Source organism: Phaethon lepturus, unplaced genomic scaffold (genome assembly GCF_000687285.1).
Source record: "Phaethon lepturus isolate BGI_N335 unplaced genomic scaffold, ASM68728v1 scaffold21365, whole genome shotgun sequence".
Lineage (NCBI taxonomy): Eukaryota > Metazoa > Chordata > Aves > Phaethontiformes > Phaethontidae > Phaethon > Phaethon lepturus.
The window spans coordinates 18,980-41,368 of NW_010538701.1; the positions used below are offsets into that span (position 1 = coordinate 18,980).

The window sequence follows — 22,389 nt, forward strand, 5'->3', positions numbered from 1 at the left end:
TTCCAGATGCAGCTCTTGCTTTGTGTTCAGTAGCGTTATTCGTGTGACATTAGCCTGTGGTGTACATGGGAGAGAGCAGACCTCTGAGCCTTTCTGCAGTGAGCATCTGTGTGTGATGGACTGCAGCGCTGGGGACAAGACTGTCATCTAACGTTTTTTGTGAGCCCTATGTTCTTAAATGTTCAATCTTGCAGAAACAGAATGACTGAAAATCCTTTTCTATAAAAGTGCAGCAAAAATGAGCATTTGAAATGTGAAGTGTTAGTGAGAGTTGATATTAACCCCTAGGGTGCAAAACATTGTCATGCTTGGTAGTCTTTTAAAAATGGCAATAAGCTGCCGCCTTGGTGGGAGGAAGTGGTTGTTAGTGAAGACAAGCTGGAGCAGCTTTCTCCATTGACAATACCTGTTTCTTCTCAGGAACAAGGCAGACATATCAAGGTAGAGAGGCAGCTTTTCTTCTCGGTTTAGAAAATTTGCTGGTAGGGAGAAGACAGTCTTGCTGTTGTTATCTTGATGTAGTGAATGTGTGCTGGCACAGACTTTCCAAGGTGCTGCTTTTCAATTGTAAACTTGTGCTGTTTAAAAGCAATTTTACTTTGTCCCCTGTTTTTAGAAGTGCAGTGGCTATGTGGCATCCTCTACACAAGCTGGAGTACTCAGAAATGCTTTTGGCTCCCAACCGATAGCAATTTGTGTCTGTGCCAGGCTGTTTATAGCAGATAATTGGAGTGAAAATGCTTTTAGTGTTCTCACCACTCCCAATCTGGGAGCATGCTGATCTGAGTCCAGCCATCAGGTGGAGTAAATGTGCTTTGTTGTTTTATTGTCTTGGGAACTGTACAGAGAGAGAAATAACAGCTCTGCAAAGTTATTTCAGTGAGAACTTGTGAAGATTCCTGTACCTCTGGAAAGGGAAGAAATTGGGGCTGGGAAGAGAGGAAGCCAGGTGAAGGCTTGTAGGAAAGTGGGGAGAAAGGGGGTATCACTTTTACTTCCAAAACTTGTTCTCACTCATGCTGACCTGGGGTATGCCCCAGCCCAGGACTTGCTACTGGGGAAAAACTCAGGTTGCACAAGTTGATGTGCAAGGAATACAGCAAGGGCCACCAAGCCTAAGGTGAAGAAAAGCTTTAGGGCTGAAACTCCTGGTTACTGCCAAGCTAGAAATCTCTAAGAAGGAATACTGTCATCTTTAGGTACCTGAGAGGGTCTAACTGTGAGTGAAGTGGTCTGTATAGATGCAGCAAATTCTCCTCTAATTCCTTCCTCAGTCTGATAAGTCTCTGTACTGCTGTGTCCCCGTTTCTGTGGCAGTGCAGTGCATCTAGGTGTCAGGGCCTTGGGTGTGCTGATAAGTCTTAATTGCTCTGAGCAGCCTCACCTGGGACCTCCACCCACAGCCCATGCTCTTGGGCCTGCGAGTCCCTCTTCAGCTCATCTCTGAAGCTTTCACTCCTGAGTGATGCTGTGGGAGTTACTGATCCCCCCCCTCAACCATAACCATGTCTGTGCCTGCTTACGGACCTCATAGGTCCAAACCCACGTGTGGACTTACTTCCTGGCCTGATGTTAGACCTGCCTTGTCACCATGGACCTGCTTGCCTATCTGAGCTCCTGGTTGAACCCAGCTGTGATCTCTGGGCCTGCCCTGCTCACCTTGCTCAAGTGCTATAGGACAGGGCCCTGGCTGGCAAGTCCCTTGCCCTGCCAGACATGGGATCTCCCTTGCCTCTCTTCCGTTAGGGAGCAACCAGACCGCATTGCTCCCTGACACCAGGAGTCCAGAGAAGACAGGGGCTTCAGCTTCCAGCTGGAGACAGCAGTAGGAGCAAGGACAGTAAAGCTTGCAACATTTCTAATTAAGAACCCTCAAAAGCTAGTGAACGTATCTGTCCATCTCTCAGTTCTTGTTCAGCAGTTTTGTTTCACTGACATATGGTCTTGCTCCTCTTATTTACCAAGCATGATGTCAATGGAGTCCTGAGCTGGCATCAGTTGGCCTCTGTTTGGACTAGTTCAGCTTTTTATCTTGTAAGCAAAAGTTAATGTAGTGGAGTAACTTGCGCTTGTAATCAAAGCTGAGCAGTGATGTAGGAATTGGCCAGTGGACGTGGCCTTGCAAGCAGTCAGTCTCTGATCTCTGCACTAGAGAGTTCCATTCCCTGCATTTGAAAGAACCAGCTTCAACAAACAGCTGAGACAAGACACAAATACATGGTGAAACTAAGCAATAGTTATAAACTGCTTCCTCAAAAAATTGAGAATTCTGTTTCAGTGGACATTTCATCTGAGCAGGTATCTTGATTTAAGTTGATAGGCCTGTTGCTTCATGTTTAATGTTTGCTGCGCAGTAACTGTACTGCTGCTGGCATTGATGACAAGAGTTTCTCTAAGATCAAGAAGATGTCCTTAAAACAGCCAGTATCTAGACAGTAGCGGATTTTTATGTCTGACTTGTGTGAAACACTGTGAAGGTGTTTCAATAGAATAGCAGCTAAAAATCTGTTAGCTCCGTTTATGAAAGGGGCACCTTGGATACAAGATAGGGACAAGAAATCCAAGAGACACATGGTGCTCCTTGATGCCTGGGCATGCTACTAGACCATGGTCTATGGGAAAGCATTGAAGCCTACCCTGAGACAACTGCAGTTTCTGCAGTGTTAATGGTAATCCATTGCTTCATCCCTCCTAGATGTTTTTGGTCTTGATTTCAGGCTCCAGAATTGAGTTGTTTTGACTCTAACCTTTAGTTCTCAGCTCATGAGTTTTTCTTCATCTTTCACAGAAGCAATGACTTTCAAAGACAAAATTCCATAGGCTTTGCTTTGAGGTTTGGATTGCTTCAGGTCCTTGTTGGAGTTTGTCCTCCTAAATCTTACCAGGTTGTATGCTGATAACCCTTCAGTTAATTGATGTCTTCTTTCGAGATCAATTCAGTACAGATTTCCTTTGTTTGCTATCCCCAATTTGTGCAGATCTAATCTAATAAATCTGTGCAGCTGTGATCCACAGCCCTGATGATCAAAAACATGTATGTTTTTCTACAACTCCTGCAATTATGGAAGACTCTCTGATATTTCTCTTACCTTGTTTTCTAATAGCATGTAACAACAAAGCAATGTACTGAAAGAGCAACTAGCTCTATGTATTATGGTTAAAATAAATTACTGTGGTCTTTCTCCAAGCGAGGAGAAATAGGTTGTCTTTTTTCTACTTAATGCAGGTTTTCTAGAGCCAGGTACTAAGTTTCCAGTTCCCTAAAACTTTCTCAAGTGGGGCCTGTTTTATCCCCTTTGTCTGGGTGAGACCAGCTGCATAAAAATACAGTGGTTTTTTTGTTACAAAGGTGTAGACATTAATTCGTAGTCCAAGGAAATACTTACTTCTGAAACTTCAAATTCCACTAAATCTGGTATGTTCCTTGTTCTTGTTGAAAGTGGTTCATGTTCTAGTACACTGGCCACTATTATGTCCAGATGTTTTGGGGTCACTGGCTTCATAAGATGATGGTTTGTGTGGCTGAGAGAGGGCACATGTAGGACAGATATCCCCTTTCAGTATAAGAAAGCAATATTTGGTTCTTTCTGAAAGCATCATAGGTCTTGTTTCTGTCAGGAACGAGAGTGGATGTAACTTTCAGAACACCTTTTCATCAGAAGACCATCCCAGCCTACTTCTCCCACTCTTGCCAGCACATAGCTTAGCATATCATTGTGGCTGTGTTCATGGGGTACAGTTCATTGCGGGAAAACAAACTTGTTAGATGTAAACTTCTTGCCTTCTAATGAGGCACTTGAGAGCGCGAAGAGTTACAAGAGATGGGAAAACTAGCTGAACTGGTATTATACTCATTGGTCAGCTTGCAGGGTTGGTGGTTTCTAGCTGGAGCAGTGCCTCCACTTCCTTCCAGTGTGAGCTCTGAAGTTTCTGCGTGATGCAGTTTCGGGCCATGAATAGCTAAATTTCAGAAGTCATTACAGTCAGAGGGATGATGAGTGATTAAAAAAAAAAAACAAAACACCAACCCCCCCCCCAATTTTTTTCCCCCTCTTTCCCATGATTTTACATGCCCCCATCCCCAAATAATTTACCTAATTCTCCTGTATTGAGAGCCTGACTGATGCTTTTTCGTTCAGTGGGTTATTTCCTTTAGTGCTGTGCACCTCTTGCTCAATTCCGTAAGCATGGTTTGTACCTAACTTGCCTCTGTTAAGCTTTCCACAGCAGTTCATCCACACCTCTAAGGGTGCACTTTGAGAGATGAAATTTTGAGTGGCAGAAGTCTGTGTTCCTTTCAAACCATTAGGACATTATATTACTTCAAAGTGTGAAATAGAAAATAATTGCCAAAATAAAGGTGATAATGCTTGCTACTTGCTGTCAGTCATCAACCTGGTAAATCTTCTGGAAGGTAAAAGTGGTGTTGTGATTCATTTCACAATGAAGTTGCAGTGTGGTGCAAAAATAGGAACGTGCTCTCATGTGAATATGACTGCCTATAAAACTGTTCATTACCTCAAAAGATTCGGCTTATTGCCTGCAAAGGAAAAAAAGAGACTATTTCTTTTTTGGTATTTAATTTGTGTTACGCCAGGTATGTAAGAAAGATGTGCTATTCAAAGGCAGCCCTTGTTCTACCGAGGTTCTAAAAGCCTCCAGAAGAGGCTCTTGTTCTTGCTATGTGTTATCAAGCATATAGCAAGTGTATTAATATAATTGTGAAATGGCTCTTCATAAAACTAATACTTGAATTAAACCTGAACCAGTCTGTCTTACTCTTTCAGTGTGAATTTGGTTAATCAGCTTTAAACAACAAAGCAATGTAAACCCTTGAACTGTGTTACTATTTACAATGTTTATTTTCCATCTGAGTGCTAACATAAGACAGTCCTTCTACTTCAAACTTACGTGTGTTTTTTTGTGGTGTGGTCTTGAAATACCCTCCCTGTTTTAATGCTACGGATGATAAATGCAAATTTATCTGGTTAATAAGGTGGTGTGACTTACTCTTTTGGTATAGATATCCCTGAAGAAGAGGCCAGATACTGGACCAGAAAATTAGAACAAATAAATTCACTTGGAGATGATGAGGTAAATATCTAAACTGAAAAATGAATGTAGCCCTGAATGCTGTAACTTGCTTTTATTCTTTGTGTTGGACACCTGTCATTGAGGTAACTAGTAAATGTTCATCATTTACAAGTCTTCCATGAACTGTTTACAGAACTGTTCTAAGTGTACTGTTAGTGTTAAGGAGAGGAACATTCTTCCGCATGCTGGAAATGCTTGAATAGTCAGAACTGTTTTACTGATGTGCATACACTCAGAGGAAAGGTAATACCATGCTTTACCTCAGAAGAGGAGGAAACTGCTTTTGACAAGCTGTAGTAGATTCTCTTCATTTGTGAAATCAAGTCGAAAAGGACATTTTTTCAGTTGGCTGTTTCTGGGAAGAAGGCAAAGCAAGATACTGAATCTTTTTTGGAACTGAGGACTGTTGGAGCTGTTAGCTTTTATCCTAATCCAGCTGTTAATGGCTCAGTTTATATGAATCTTGTATTGCAATACCTGCCAGCTATGGCTTTGGTTTCCTGTTTTTTCTAGTGTGTGCTTGGCTAAACAGCTATAAACTAAAAGTTACTTTTTTGTTTTGAGAGGTTGTTACGTAATGAAGACTTTTCTTTACAGTTCATACTGTTTCCAAAATGTTTCCAAAATAAGATTGGACATATTAATGCTTGTACCAGAAGTTTAGCATTAAAAAAAAACAACAAACCACTCACATGTCAATGCCAACGTCATTGAGTAGGAACATAGTGCTTGCTTAAACTCTTGATAGGTCTTTTTTCATAGCAAGATAACTTGCAAAATGTTCTGCCTGTGACTTTAGGAAGGTTTTTTTTCTGGGATCTTTCATTGATTCTTTTCTGCTCCTTATGAGAGTCATTTGGTTTGAAGAAAAATAAGATGGGTTTTCTTTTTGACTGAGAACAGACCAATATTTGAGTGGATAAAAACATAACTGCTTGAGGCAACCTCTCTTGCCTTCCTCGAAGTTTGAGAACCTCTTGGAGTTGACAAAAAGCTCAATCTGTGGTTTGGCCTGTCAGTGATACTGCTGTGGTACCTCCCTGCTCCTGTGGACTGTAGCAGCAGTCTGTGCCAGGTACTTCAGTGAAGCATAGGTGCCCTCTAGTGCTTCACTGAACTGGTACTTAGTGAAAGATATCCTGAGCTTGGTGAGACTCCGCTTTCCCTGGAGTGCCATCCATCTGCATGCTAAGTGCATGCTTTTATCCAATACTAGTAACAAAATCATGCCTCTGATTTATGACCTAATGATCTCAAATTTATTATGGATGTTACCCCGTCACCAGTGAGAAAATAAAAAAAAATGTAAGACACCTGTGCAGGGTCTGACCTAAGGTTCATCTTGTCCCATGTTTGACAGTGACTCATAGTGGGGATGATATCTTCCTTGCATATTCCCCTAATTTGCAGCTACTTGTAGGTCAGGAACTTCCAGGACCAGAGGCAGTATCTTTGTGTTTAACAATACTCGGTGGATTTTTCTTCTGTGGATGTCAGTTGCCTTTTGAACGCACCTAGGTCAGTTATGTTGTAGCAAAGGAATTCAGTGCCTTAATTGTGCATTGCCTGAAGAAATATCTTATTTGCTCTGAGCAAACAAACCCTATGTTGTGAAACCAGCTGGAGGCAGGTTAATTTGAAGAAATTGAATGACTGATCCTCATTCACCCACTCTGTGCCACTCAGCTTTACAGACCTCACCTTCTTGCGTGGCTTTTGGGCTGCAGAGTCCTAGTCTGCATACTGGTATTTAATACAGGACAACTTTGTGTCTTTATCATCTTTTCTGTGTGTTAAGTTTAGCTGTCTCTGAGACAATGGATGAACAGACTAAATCTGCACAGCAGTATTTAAGAAGCAGGTTCATTTGGAGTTTATGTGGTGTCATAAAAACGCTTTCCAGTCTTTATTCCTACAAAACACTTAATCTTCAGTTTTCTTTTTGGTACTGCTGATAGCTGTTGGGCTGATGCTTTGAAAAGAACAAACTACTGCCATTTTTTGATATCTAAGTATAATAATTCAGAACCCATTGCTGCTCTGTGCTGCTGAAATTGCTCATCAACAGAATTCCTTTCACCACTTTGTCAACCAGTCAGTGCTGTGAGATCCAGCAGCTCTTGTTTTCATGATTCTGATGAACTCAGTGAGTTGGCAGTTTGCTGATGGGAAGACTAACCACCTTTCAGGATGACTTGTGCGTTTTAAATAGCACAGATCAGAAGATAGTCACAGCAGAAGTCTGAAGGTTGTCACCTTCCATGTAATGAACGGGTCATTAATCCGTACCAAATCCAAGGAGAGGCTGTCTGGTGGCTCCCTTTTGCACAGATTGCAGCACCAGGTTGCTAAGGTTGCCACTTCCTTTGTCATCAGATCTGGGTTTTTTCCTAGCAAAGGACAATTGAGCAAAATAGTGACAACAGTCTAATTTTCTCATATCTCTGTGTAATACAAGACAGAGGAGAATTACAAAATAAAACCACTGGCATTTCCCTAGGGAATGCTTTGATGCTGTAACCAACAGCTTTGTAAAAAGTCCAAGTCGGCTAATTGAAATATCTCTTATGTTCTCTAATTTAGTATTAAATGAGATGAAAAATTCTTCACTTTGGATGTGCAGTGGATCACAGGAGAGTTTGTAAGTGTTGCAAACATTGTGTTGCTGCCCTGCTGGGCACACTAATTGTCTAACCACTTCAATCCCCCATTGCAGTGCTGCCGTGACCTCGCATGATTTTTGAACTGTTGAAGCCATGCTTGAGTGTCTAAACATAAACAGGCTTATATTCAGTTCTGAGCTCTCCATCACAGTGACATTGTGTGTGAAGAATCAGATCTTTTAGATGTCTAATTTGAGGTTTTACAACTGAGAACAGGGCCTGTGCTTGTAGAAAAGCAAACTGCACCTTAACCAGCTGTGTGCTTTTTAACACCTGGTTTTGGCATGAAAAAAGAGGAGATTTCTGGGAGTGTGTTTGAATATGGGTATTAAGGAGAATATTTAATGCTTTGAAACTACCAGGGATGTTGCTTTTCTGTTATGTGTGGCATGCTGTACTCTGAAAGCTGTTTCGTTAAGTTGCCATTTACTTTCTTATTGGTCTGTGTTACTTCTTTTTTTTCCCTCCACCCCCCCATCCTGTAGTATTCCTTTCAGGAGGAAGTCCAGAAGAAACCATTGCCCAGTGCTGCCTCCCAGTGTTGTAAGTTAGACTTTATTTCTCCTCAGTGTTTTCTCTTTCAGTGTACTTTATTTCCTTATCTGGTTAGTTATCAAGCCATGGTACATCTGAACAATATTTTCTTGTTAGAAGTACTTAAATATCTGTGAAACCATTAACTTTTGTCAGTTATGAAAAACTGTGCACGTCAAAATGTTGGTCTAAAGCTTCTGATGCTAGAAAGTGAAATCAGGCATTGAGTCTTTAACCTATTTGTGTTCTCATGTGCAACAGGAACACAAAATGTGTTCAAAGTCACCTAGATTGTCAGACCCTTGTAATATCAACGCAAGTAAGAAAATGCTGAGTTTTTTCAGGTAACTAAGTCAGGCTATGTTCTCTTTAAACATCATGTGTTGAATATTATTTTAATGACTTTTTAGTGAAATTTTAAGAGGAGGAGAATAGATGGTGACAGGTTACTGCCAGAAGCCTTTTAAAATGCACCAGATGTTTGTGTATTTGGTGCCTAATTTCTTCGATATTACTATCCAATGCTGTGTTGATGGATGAAAAATATTTTTACTAATTTCTGCTTATCTCATCTTGTATTTTTTTATGCTTTTTAAAACATAGATGGAAAAATAACCTAGGACATAGTGTATCTGATGGTCTGCAAAATTAGATTTCTGAAACACTGCTTTTAACGTACAGTAGATCAAAGCTCAGTGATGTCTTATGAATGTCTTATCTACTTTTGGCAACAACATTAATAAAATTCAAGTCTCATAATTTAAACAAATCTTTTACCCTCTGCTTCAAATCCCATAAGATGTGCATATTACTCTTTGCAGGCTGTTTATCCATTAGCCTGATTATAGGATCTCTATAAAACTGTTAACATTAGGAAATGTGAATTACTGTTTACCTTTTTTTGAGTAGAATTAATTTATCTATGTACTATTACGTTATCTTAAAACTATCTTCAACAAAACATGGACATTAACTAATTGCCTAGGAAATCTGAATGTGTTGTGTAGCTGGAACATGTACAAAGCTACATGAAAGTACTCCAGCAGTGGTATCCTAGGTAATACCAAATGTGTCCTCCCATTTTTTTGAAGAGAATATATGTAAAGAATAAAGCACTTTTTTGTTTGTTTGTTTCTAAATAGTCAGAAGGGTACAGTTGCTTTGTAAGGCCTACAAATAAGAAAAGTTGTTGGAGAAATTAGTATTTGACTAAATCATCCTAGCAGAGTGTGCAGAACCCCTAATGTCAAAAGATCAAAGAAAAGCAGTCTAATACGAAGTGTCCAAGACATGAATATGTTACTTGCTGAAATTACGTTCCTGGCTATGTGCCCTGGACTTTGCTTTTGTTCAAGAGAGGCTGATTTGATTGACTCTTCTAAGTATTGGGATGTATGGGTAAATTAGGAGGAATGCTTCTGTGAACAGCATGGTGCTTTTACATCCTCAAGCTCTTGTAGCTGGTTTCTTCCCTGGAGGACCAACTTGGCTCTTGCAAATAAAAAGTAGAACTGCAGCTGCTCTTTTTGTGTTGCCTGTTAACAGCCTGCATCTTGCTAGAAAGTGACCTTTTACAGTAATTAATTGAAAGCCCCTGGTTTGAACAATTAATACTGCATAAGAATTAATTTAATCGTTCATGGGATTAAAACACTCATTAGAATTGATGTTAAATATTTCATAGCAGTATGTGGTTAATGTATTTAAGAATTTTCTAGTAATTCAATAAAGCTTGTGGCACTACATGTACTTTTGCTTATCTACTGCCTGCAAGTATCCAACATCTATGAATATCTAATTATTTACATGGACAACTATAAAGTAGACATTTAATGTAGAAGTACTTTTGAAAATGAACTCTGCCTACATCAATCTGTGCATAAGAATTGTAAGCTTGCCTGAATGCAGCACATCCTTCGGAACTCAAGAATTCAATCCAGAAGATGCATTTATTGTGTCTCTATTGAAAGCTGACCTGACCTTTGTCTATGATGCAGGAGCTCAACCGCCTTTTACATAGGAGTGGGGATGGATGTCTTTCCCTCACCTAAAACATGTTGAGTATGGAGTGTTCTTACTTACCATGTGGGTAAATAATTGATAGATATATTTTTAGATATAATAAAAATATCCTCAAGAACATTTGTAAGACTCATCCAATTTTCGATCACCATGTGCTACATGAGATGCAGTCACTGCTGGGAGCAGGACACAATCAGCTGGACATCACACTAAGTATCTAGAAGGAGCAAAAAACCTTCTCAGTATGAATAGTTTTTGCCCCATGAGAGTATCTCCCCAAGTCCTAAAAAATATGAAGTTATCTTAAAACCTCATGCACTATAGACCAGAAGTGCAGCAAAACACTTCATATAGCTTGCATTTCAAGAAATAACGGTATAACTGCACATGCCACAGGTGTCCTGCTTGCCCTCTTGCAGCTCTCAGAAGAGTCTTCTGGTTTCTTTGTTCTTGCTAGAGAAAATCCTACTCCAGCAGGCAGGGCCAGGTTCATTAAATAAGGAAATACATGTCCTTAAATGCTAAAATTAGGTTAAACTTTCAACCTGTTCTGCTTCTGTATTTTCCACACATGTCCGTTCCGTTTCTCAAACCACCTTTTCTCATGGTTCTTTCCCCATCTCCTGCATGGATACAACTTGTTCTGTTACCTCCCCTGAGAAGACGGGGGGAGAAGGTTGGAGCGGGATGTGAAAGAAGAGATCTGGGCCATGTATGAAAGGCAACATCTGATCTCTGCGGGTGGGTTTTCATCTCTGGTCACATACGGGCTGCTGCCTTGTGTGTTGCCATAGGAAATCTCAGCCCAGACTAGGTGCTCAAATTTTTGCAGAGGTTATGGAGCTTTCAGGCCCACTTTCACAGACACAGATGCTGCTTTGTTATTAGAAAAATATGACCCATGGTTTCTGAGGTAATGCAGGATTTGGGCTTCCTACCAGTTCTTAAATGAAGCAGGTGGGTCTGTTCTAGTACATGCAGTCACTTCTAAGCCCTACTTACTTTGGCACTTCCTGCCTCTTCCTTCACCATACTTAGCCATTTCATTTTTACTTCCCAACTTCTTCCCTATATATTTCTCCACAAAAATGACATGCTTCTAATTGATTTAACCTTCAGTGATCCCAAGCAATAAACAAAGCACTATAGTGCCCATGGATCCAGTTCTGTTTGCATTTCTATTAAATGTAATCATAATTCTTAATTTCCTGGTAGCTCATTGTTGGATAACTGCATCATCCTCATATTGGCTTTTATCTGCAACCTGAAATTAAAAAGAAAGGAAGCTTTTATTGTCTGGAAATTCACTTTCAATTAAGCAGATTGAAAAAATGTTATTTGATTACTTTGGCATTCATTGAGTCAGTAAGTTCTAAGTGATTTATTGTGGTAGGTATAGTTTTATTTTCCTTGTATGCTCAAGATCATTTCTGGCAACATAAAGTCCATTATAATCCATAAATGAGTCACTCTGTCAGTATTTTAAACACAGCTCTGACTTGGGGCAGTCACTGTGCAAACTGGTAAGAGAAAAGTATTCTGTATCTTTGTGAAAAAAATTTGGTAGTCGTCTTTAAGTGAAATGCTGTGAATACTGCCCTACTTTTTGTTAGGGAGTTTACAAGTCTGGAAGAGAGCAGGTTTGTTCAGTATGATTCTCAGAGAAGATAACCTAAGTGCCACTGAATCAACCAGTTATGTCTGTCCTCTTATCTTTGAAAATCTTTCTGAGAATGCTTTGTCCTCCCTTCTCCGCATGTGTTTTTTTCTTCCACTTCCTTGAGTCTGTGGTGGTGTTCTTTTCACAGTAAGACCCTAATAGACTACAGCACACCATAGTTCTGTCTTGCATGTCTTTTGCTCTGTAAAATCCCTGTCTAGGGCTGTGGTTTGTGGGTGGTTTAGTTGTTTTTATTGTGAATTTTGTTCGGTTTCTTTTTTTAATCCAGAAGAAGGTAAATTTGTTGCTTGGCTCTGGATTGTGAGTTGGTGCAACAAGGAAAGAAATAGCTTTTCTGATACGCTGTTATACCAGCAAAAAAGAACCAAAGCTAGCCTGTGCTTGGTCTGCCAGCAGATCAGAGAGAAAGAAGTAAGACGTCTCTTCCAGGAGAATAAGAAGGAAACCTAAATGCTACCTGGAATGTGTGTGTGCACATGCGTGCATGAAAAAAAAATGCTACAGCTTTGTTGTAGATACGTAAGCAATCTTTTAACTACTTAAAAGCTGGCAAAACATTTTATACACATTATAGGAATGGGTGTCACTCGATGCCAGATCACTTTGTTGGGTTGACCCTTCTTTTCTCACTAATACTTGAAGGAATTTATTTCTGCAAAATGTGTAAGGAAAAATTCTGCTAACATCTACATATTCACCACTATTTCAAAAGTACCAAAGTCTGACTTTGGGAGGTTTCATTCCTGATGCTCATTAGTTCTTTTTTTAGGAGCTCAAATTCCATTGATGCATCAGGAAGGCATGTGCATTCTTCTGCATAGACTGACTGTAGTGCTGAGATTACAGTGCTTTCCATGGCACTGACGAGGAGTTTTGTCTGCCAAAAAAACAGATGGCTGCCTTACCTGCCCCAGCTCCCCAGCAAGCTCTGATAACATCCACACCAGTTTTGTGTTTAGGGTGCTGCAGTGCGGACGCTAGCATGTGCCGTTGGGTTGGGGCTATCACACTGGGCTGCTAGGGTTTCCACAGCACAGGTGGTATGGTTCTAGCAGAAGCAGTGGCACTGAGTGCACAGATCTGGGCAGGCTGTGGGTCCAAGGCAGCTGGGGAAAGCTCGTGCCTAAAGAGCTTACTTGGCAGGATATGCATTGCAGCCTGTTTTCATGGAATGAAGTCATAGCCATGCAAGGTTACATGTGCACTCGTTTGAGCATGCCATCTTGTGCTGTTGTTCAATCCTCTGGTTTATTCTAGCCAAAGATGTTGGCTGCCATCCACCAGTGTTCAACTGAGTGAACTGACCCTATGGCAGCAAATATGCTGAAATGACATCCTATGAAGAGGTGTTTTTTTTTTTCTTTTTGGTAACAGTATGTATAAAAAAGCTATCTGCTATACCGGGCTCTCAAGGCTAGGCAGCGTCAAAATGCTTTTAAGCAGGCCACAACTTGACAGTCTTAATTTTTCATAGAGATGTATGATCTGTAATAGTGCAGGCAGCAGTCTGCTTGCAATTGCTGGGAGGTGATACTACCCTCGTTGCTGTAGATATGTATACTATATATCTAGATTCTTGCTGTTTTTGTTCTGGTTGCCAGCCTGCTTCTGCACTTAGAAACAACAGAGGTCAGCAGCTACCTACAGTATCTCTAGACCGTGCCATTTTGGGAAGAGTAAGGAAGAGGGTAGTGATTATTTTACCCTTTTCAAGGGTAGGCGACATTAAAGATCCTGCAGCTGTGCTACTTGTGAGAGTAAAACTACTGGCCACAGTGCAAACAGTAAGGTTTACAACAGTCCTCAAAAAATGTTCAGCGTAATTCAAAACAGGGCACGTGAATGACGAATTACTTTTTTTTTTTTTTTTTTTTTTTTAATTTAGCTAGGCGGAGGAAAAACTACTCTGGTCTGTACAAGTGAAACCATGTTGTTTTGTGCAAGTTTGCGACAGCTTGAGCAAGTGAGTTCCTTGGCCTCTCTGTCTCTGGGTGACTGGCAGCTCCTGTTTCTCTTTGTTTAGGATAAATCCCATCTGGGACACTTGTTTTCTTGTGGCTTTGCCTGGGTTGGCTGAAGGCATGCTAGATCTGCTCAAAGGAATGCAAATTCAGGGTCTTACTCTAAAATGTCTGCCTGCATTTTTAGGATAAAGCTGCTACTTCAGGCCTGGATATGTCTAAGGCAAACTACTCAGCAAATGGAAGTTAAAAATACTGGCTATGTTAGAAGATTTATACAGTAACAAAGTTTGACTTACTGCTGAACTCTAGAGGGGAGCAGATCTGTGGCTTTGCTGCTGATCGTCTAAATGTGCTTTGTTAGATGTTGTTTTCCTAGAGTACGTACTGTATTCTGAAAGGTGTTGACAAGGAAATAAAGCTTTGACTTTCATGTAAACCTAAAGTTCTTCCTGAAGTGCTTAACACTGCTGATACTGACATGTTTCTCTATAAGCAGTGATCAAAACAAGTAAATGCTCAGTTAATCACTCTAGATTTCATAGTTTGTTTAGTGCTCTTCATAATGTTTTTTTTTTTTTCTACTGGGGATTTTTTTAAGGCCTCTGAAACTGTGTTAGTCATCCTTTAATTTTCCATTATTGCTATGACATTAATTTGAATTTTGTTACCACAGTGGAATATAACCTTTTAAAAAAGTAGATTAAAGATTTTAAACTGATAGAAAAACTATTGCTCAGCTTTATCACAAGCCATAAATATGTCCTTGAGCAATGAGGCCTGTACTGAAAGTCCAAGACTGAAAATCAGAAGGAAAAAAGGCACTAAATCTTTATTATCTCAGCTGCTGTACATATTCCTCTTTGCTATTATGCAGATAGGTAATGTTAGGTACTCTACTCCAGTCCAAAATTGTATCTCGTGAGGAGTATATAAAAATTCTGTTGGTTCTTGTGTTTACATCCCTTAGCCAAACAGTCTTTATGACTTGGTAGCCCAGAAATTTGTAGGATGATACAGCTATGTTAGGTATGAGTGCAGTGATAGAAGTATTACAGTTTTTCCATTGTAGACAAAATTAAGCAGCACTCTGCCTGCCTCTTTTTAGTATAGTTATTAATGAGTTGCTCAAGTTTTTAATAACTTAGTGGATGCTCAATGATTTGATGGTGATTAAGCCCTGCTTAAATTCTCATCTCTCAGTCTGATTTTGTTTAGCCATAGTAAAGGTGGACAGAAGGGCCATTTCATGTAGTGAAATAAAATGCTCCAAAATTTCAGCATAAGCTGAATGCTAAACTAGAGAAAATGTGGTGAAAAAGAGGGAGGAGTGAGCAAGGAGAGTACTCCAGCGTCGTACTGTAAGCCCTGTTCTTGTCTCTATTACCTCACTCTAGCTCATTTCCCTCCTGTGCTTTCTCATCTCCTTTTGTGCAGAGGTCTTAGTTTTCATCTGTGATGTTCTAAAACTGACCTGGAAACGGTGGTATTTGATATGAAACCCTCTTGGTCATTCTGCTTACTGAAAACTTGACTTTGTTCTAAAAAGATATTAAACGTTTGTTTTGTATTTTAGATGTTTATTCCACTAAAAAAAGCACATTTTATTTTGGGAAGTAAATTGAATAAATGGAAGAATGTACACTTTTATGGAATCTGAGACTTGTGTGCGTTGTGTTGAGGGCCTTATCCAGGGGAAAAGGGGATTTACTAAACCTAGAAGAATGAACTGACCAGGACCTTCCCAGCTCTGTTTGTATTCTATAAACAGTACTTCATCAGCACCAAATATAGTGTAATTTCCTGAGCTCTGTTTACTTTTATAAACTTGTTTAGATGCTCTCTGTCTTTGCTGAGCATGGGATATAACAGGAGGATTAAATAATTTATCAGCATGACTGTAAGCAGTGGACAGTAGTAAACAATAATGTTCTGATGGGGATAGTATGTCCCAGCCACTCTGAGACTTGTAAACAGAAATGAAACAAAATGGCACGCAGGCAATCAAATTAGACTGCATTAAAATTTTGGAAAATTCTGCTTTTCTACAGTGTCCCTGCTGATCAAGGCTTGACAGTGTGAAGTGAGGAGGAGGAGTTCCTCCTTGAATAGTTGCATAATTGAGACACAGAATGAGCATATGTTATGTTCAGCTAACTGTGGGAACTTAGATGTGCTTTATAAAATGTGTTAATGACAAGAATGCTGTAGCTTCCAAGGCACTGCTGTAGCTTCCAAGGCACCAGGCTGCTGGCATTGCTTAGTCCTTAATTGGAGGTTTATATGAAACCTAATTTTTTGAGTAGTGAAACTTATGAATACAAAATAATGTGATAACAGAGATACACACTGTCGATATTTAAGAGCACACAGAGTAACTAGTCTGACTTGTCTGTATCATCTATTCCAGTGTTAATGTGTGTTGTTGTATGTTTTTAGAATTAAAACTTTCCATTTTCCATCTGTGTGCACTTCTTGGTGTTTTCAGTTCAAGTTTGTACAGGCTTAAATTTGTTCCTAAAGGTGATCTGGAAGGGATTTTTTTCTTAACAAATTAAGGTTATGCATATTACTTTCATGAAGCAGAAAAACAACTTGAAAAGACTAAAAAGAAATTCTGTTTTCATTAACCTTCAAAATATCAAGACTGTCAGCCCAGGTCTTCTGTGATTATGCTGAAGGACTGAGATATATACTGTTAGCTCCTGAATCTTAAATGAAGCAGCATATGTGTTGAATCCTTAATAAATTCAACTTTTAACAAAAATGTTAGATGCTGAAGTGAAGTGGGTGTTAGGAAAAACAAACAAAAGTGGAGTTTTGAGATTCCAGCTGAAAATCCCTTACCCTCTGTTATTGCATCTCTTTCTGTTTGCTTCTGCAGCGTTGTCTTCCTAGTTAGTCTCTAGTTGCAGCGTGCCCTGGTTAGCCAAGAGCCCAATTGTCAATGTGAGAAAACTTAGAGGGTAAGGAGCTGGTGTCTAAAGGCAGCTGCTCATTTCTCCACCATGCCCTGCCTAGCATCAGCTGTTCTTTGTCTTAAGGCAAGGGGTAATGGTTTTTAAACTAAAAGAGGCTGAGGCTAGATATAAAGAAGCAATTTTTGACAATATGGGTGGGTGAAACACTGGCCCAGGTTGCCCAGAGAGGTGGTAGATGCCCCATCCCTGGGAACATTCCAGGTCAGGTTGGATGGGGCTCTGAGCAACCTGATCTACTTGAAGATGTCCCTGCTTTCTGCAGGGGGGTTGGACTAGATGGCCTTAAAAGGTCCCTTTAAACCCAAAGATTCTATTACTCTATGAAATAAGAGTTTCTAATCTACTTTTGAAAGTTTGTGGGGTCTTCAGGCTGTTCATAAGCAACTTGGTAGCAGTAAGGTAGGCAGGTAACTAGCTGGCTCAGGAATATCACTGTCAGTTTGAGGACTCTTGTCTATAAGAGGTGGCAGTGTTTCTACTGCAAGGACAGACCTTGTAACTGCAGGGCTTATTTTCAATGCTTGGTGGTTTTCTCCTTGTTGCCATTTGAAACTGTGAGTAGTGTGCCAACCATCAGAACAGTGTTTGTCATTGAAACAAGGACTAAGAATGGTCTGAGCTGGTTTCTGGGGTCAGGTTTACTGTCTTCCCTTAAAGACCCACTCATTCCCTCTGTGCAGATTATTGTGGTTTTTGCAGAGGTTTGTGCAGAGGCTGTCAGTCTGGGATTTTTATCTTTGGGAAAAGGGTGCGGGACAGGCAAGCTCCTTTTCCTCTGTAGTTTTTCTGATTTGTATACTGTTTTTGGAAATTTACAGTATCTTCTGATATTTATTCTCCAGTTACTTTGGGATGTTACATATGCATTCATTTGTGAATAATGAAATGGGTTTAACTAGCAGGTAGTTTAAGTGGAGTAATGTTGTGCCACTGCAGAGTTTTTCTGGATCTTTAATGGTAATCCAGGCTGCAAATGCCTGAACGTTGGCTTTCTTTCCCTCTTGCCATTTACCTGAGGTAGGAATCTTTTGATGGAAGAAAGTGCTGAGGTTGCTGTCTTATGTGTTAGTGGAATGAGATTTTCAGGAATGAGATATGCAAAAGTTATTGTTTGACTTATACATTAATAGGAAATTGTCTTCTCTTTAATGTGAATTATTTATTACAGCAAATTAAAGCTCAGTGCAGATTTCTGTCAACTTCTTGCTCTTCTTCCTCAGTCCTCTCCCTATGTCCCCCCTGTGATGCTTCTGCTCTCCTTGCATCTTGTTTCTGTACCCTTTCTTCTGGTTGTCTCCCCTTCACATCTCTACCACATATTTTACTTCTGTTTTCTTTGCCAGCTTGGTTGTGTGTTCCTCTTTCTCCTCTTTTCCCCTGGAGAAGACTCAGGCCTCTGTCAAAGCTGATCATTAGGCAATCCATGGATTTCTGTTGCAAAAAACAAGCCTGAGATGACAGCACTCTGGTCAGGGTCATATAAACACTGGCTGGTGGATGCTGGCAGGCTTCTGCGGCATCTGGGTATATCATCTTGACAGCATGGCTGGCTCAGATGCATTGTCCCAGTGGTGGCTTGTCACACTTGCTGCTGTGGACCAGAGAGGCTGTGTTTGTGGTGTCTTGGACTGTAGTCTGCTGGTGCTTGACTCTATGGACTTCAGTTTTTCTCACTTGTTAAGTTCTGTAAACAAGAAAAAAATTTTTGTTATTCCTGTAGACAAGAGAAGAGTAACCCTTTTATACTCCATGGAAACTGCATGTATTCACTATTAAATCATTATTATACAGTTTAATATGTGGTTTGTTCTAAATCAACCCAGTAAAAATGTAATTAAATTTGTTCCATGCACATACTTGGTCAGCGCTGCTTCATTTAATGACCAAAGCAAACATACATATGTTGCTTTTTTTTCCCCTCCAACTACTCCTGTAGGAGTCGGAAGGGAATGACATATCTTTGAAGCTCTACTAGATAATAGAAGTGCTGCTAAAACTTGAGCTATGGCTGTGCAAAGCACAATATGTGTGTGAGAGCAGAGAGTCCAGGAACCCTGCAAATACCAAGATGAATCTGGGGAACTGCATTGCTTTGTAAACCTTTTATGTCTGAGAAGGAAGGAACAACTGGTTGTAGCTTTGATGCACCATTAGTTCCCAGATAAGGAGAGAGGATTAAACTCTGATTTCCGCCCTTTTTTTTTCTTTTTTCTTTTTCTTGGGGAAGTCCACATATGTTGGGTTTTTTTTTTACTGCTCTCCTTTTTTCCCCCCACAGAATTAAAATGGCATCAGAGCCCTGCTGTAGTACATGTGCATAGGGAGTAAAGACATGGGAAGCAGAGTTACTCGCCAGAACCAATTACTGCTTAGCTAGTTCGGGGAGGGGGGAGGGGGAGAAAAAAATCTTTGTCCTAAAAAATTACCACAAGACTATTTTTTGCAATTTTAACTAAAAGGAAGAACTAGCCCATTCTAACTTTGTTAATGAGGGCAGGGGAAGAGATTTGTTCCCCTTCCTGGAAATGTGTGCCTGTCTGGTAGCTCGAGATGAGGCTGCTAGCCAGGATTGGAAGCTCTTGCTTGTTCTTTGCCTGCTGTGTGAAGGATTTATTTATTACCTGCTGCACTTACATATCAACACTCCCCTAGACTTCACTTTTTAAACAATTTTTTACACACTATCTTCTAGAAATGCTGGTTCTGAAGCTTTTCTTGGAGTTGAAAGTTGTGTGCATGCTTCCAAGTTGCTTTGAGTGTTTTATGTTGTTTGTTGCCTCTGTCATACTGAGTATGACCTTGGGGTGACAACATTGATATTACTAAGTAATAATGTGGCTGTCTTACCAACATGCAGTTTTACCTTTAGCGTGGATTTGTTGTCATCTTTAATTTAACATGGAGAGATTTGCTTACTGTTGTAGGATTAACCCATGACTATTTGCATCCTTAGGATGCTGTGAGAACTCCGAAGTTTTGTACCGCTGTGTGTGTCTAGCTAAGAAAGCACACTTCACTTAATGCTGTGTTACATGTACAAAGGTAGTTTTGCCCACTGTTATTACTGGTGTGGTGCTTTCATCACTGAGTTACCTTTGTTCTGGAAAGAGGATAGAAATGGAAGTATGAAGCAACTTTTGCCACTTGACTTGCACAGTTCAGTCTAGAATCAGACACTACTCTTAACTGGAGTCTGGTTTCTGGGGCAATCTGTCTGTAATCCTGATAACGTGTGTAGTAGGAATTACAGTATTTAACTGCTCTTGTTAAGTAGTGTGTTGGTAAATATTTTGTCTACTTGTGTTAGTAAATGCATGATTGCTTAATTATTCCTAGGGCTTATAGTGATCTTAATCTTCAGAATGTCTTACAAACAAACTGGACAGTGAAGAGTAAGCTCCAAAATAAATTTAATGTTGTATTTATAATGAAAAAAAAACTCTTATATTTTGAAGCTCTCAATCTTAAGAGGCATTTTCAAATCATGAAAAATATGCTTGTGGTTTGTTTTTCTAAGCTTTCTTTTTCCATTCCTATTCTTTGCTGCCATTTGTGTTACATGCAGGCAACTGGAGTTATTTCGGATGGGGAGAGCAGCTGAGTACGTAACAGTTTGATTTCTTGCAAGTTTTCTGATCCTATAGTGATGCAGCATGCTCCAGTACAAGGAAAGTGGAAATATTCATGCATATAGAAAATCTGTTCCATTATATTTTGTTTTACTTTCACAGAACCTTCATATCTGCATGGATGACTGTCCGTTTTTTATCACTGTTTAGTTTTGTTCTGGCCATGTTTTAAATGAGTTGCTTGTGCTTTTACTGGGATTTGAGGATTAGAAGGCAGAATTGGGCTGTTATTCTTTTCCTGTAAAGGTGATTCCATTTTTCTGCTTGTGCCCTTCTTTTGTGATGGTCTTCATACTCATATAACCCCAAGTCAATGTTTGGAGTAACTGAAAAACACAAGGGAATCTGTAGTGATTGTTTTCAAAGATATGCTGGAAGTGATCACAGAAATTCCAAATACTACAAGTAGGAGCAAATCTGAGAGCAGAAATGGCTGGTGGACACCAGTGTGACAGAAGGGTTGTATGTATTGTAGCATATTCAAGCTCAGTGAGACAGTATTATGGCAAAAGTGGTGGGGCTTTTCTTTAACTAGTGCTTACCAGCCTTGGAAGAGTAAACTCAGATACCGCAGCTGTCTGTGATACGTAGAGCTGATGCCCATGTCTGAAGGGTGGTGTGTGAGCTCTTGCAGAGGCCACACAGCTCAATGTTTTTTTGTTAATTTTTCCAGAAAATGTGCATGAAGTGTCTTCACTTTCTGAAAGGCCCAGAAGTTCCAACAGGCAGGAACATGCTTAAGCTGCAGTGCATGGCTTTTACCAGCTGTAGGACCTCCAAAGATTGATCTATTGGTCTTAAAACAGATCTGTCTGTTTCCTGTGTCAAAAAAAGAAGAGTGAGTGTGTTGCTGAGGGGGGGCATGCAAAGAAAGGTGACTGTGACTACTGCCAGCAGGGACGATATTCTGCCTCATGCTTTCCCATTTTTAACAAAATGGACTTTGGAGCAGACACTCTTACTGCAGCCAAGTAACTTCAGTGTAATGCCCAGTTAATGTTACGGGGCATTTCACACATGGACCTGTTCTGCATTTTAGAAGTCTTCCACCAGTGACTTCCCAGTTTCTCCTCCCACAATATGTTTTGTCCTCGTTGTTCCCTGCCTTTGACCAGACCATAAGTTCTTTGGGCATCAATAGTGTTGACCAGCTTCCTCATGCTGTCAGTGTTGGATGTCTCAATTGTTTGGGGTTATTTTCAGAGGTATGATAGGATAACTGAGAATTAGCTAAACTTTTGCATGCTACTAAAACAAAGATTAGTGTCCTAAATAGCTTTCTTTTATTCCTCAATTTTGTGTGTTTGAGAGGGAAATGGAGTACTTAGGCATTGGTCAGTCAGAGATTTAGGAGGGTTGTGTGGAGGGTGTTTCTCCTGTTTATCTGAGATGCAGTGTTGATGTGTGGTGTTTTTGTTTTAAAAGGTGCTTGTATTCATGGAGCTCTCTCCCTCCCTCTACTTCATCCTTCCTGTGCTGTCCTCTTTGAAATCATGTTAGCATCCTTATAGGCAGGCTTGGGCCAGTGTTGATGATGTTACCATGTGAACTCCATTAGCTTGTTGATGTAATGAAAAATATACTTCTAATTGTAAACTTACAACAGCAACTGAGAAGGAAGCAGCAGAAACAGCATGTTGGTAGCTGGAAGACCTTTTCCTGGTGAGAGCTTCTTGCAAGAAGAGCACTTGCAGCCTGGTGCCTTGCTAGTTGGGCAGAGTGCTTCAGAAAAGGGACATCTTGTGCTGCTGACCTAGTTTCATTTTAGGAAAGGTAAAGACTTAAAGAAGCAGTATAGATGTTCAAGGCAGTCTTTGCACTTCA

The 22,389-nt window shown here is 40.1% G+C and overlaps 1 protein-coding gene across 1 annotated transcript in view; it reads left to right on the forward strand.

Annotated features, from left to right (window-relative positions):
- LOC104616080 (protein unc-13 homolog B-like) overlaps nt 1-22,389 on the forward strand; it is a gene marked incomplete at both ends in the record, with an annotated part of 55,607 nt that overhangs the window by 11,405 nt on the left and 21,813 nt on the right. The window contains 2 exons of the mRNA XM_010286919.1: nt 5,024-5,094; nt 8,243-8,300. Of these exons, the coding sequence (XP_010285221.1) occupies nt 5,024-5,094; nt 8,243-8,300 (129 nt within the window). The remainder of the gene's footprint in view (nt 1-5,023; nt 5,095-8,242; nt 8,301-22,389) is intronic.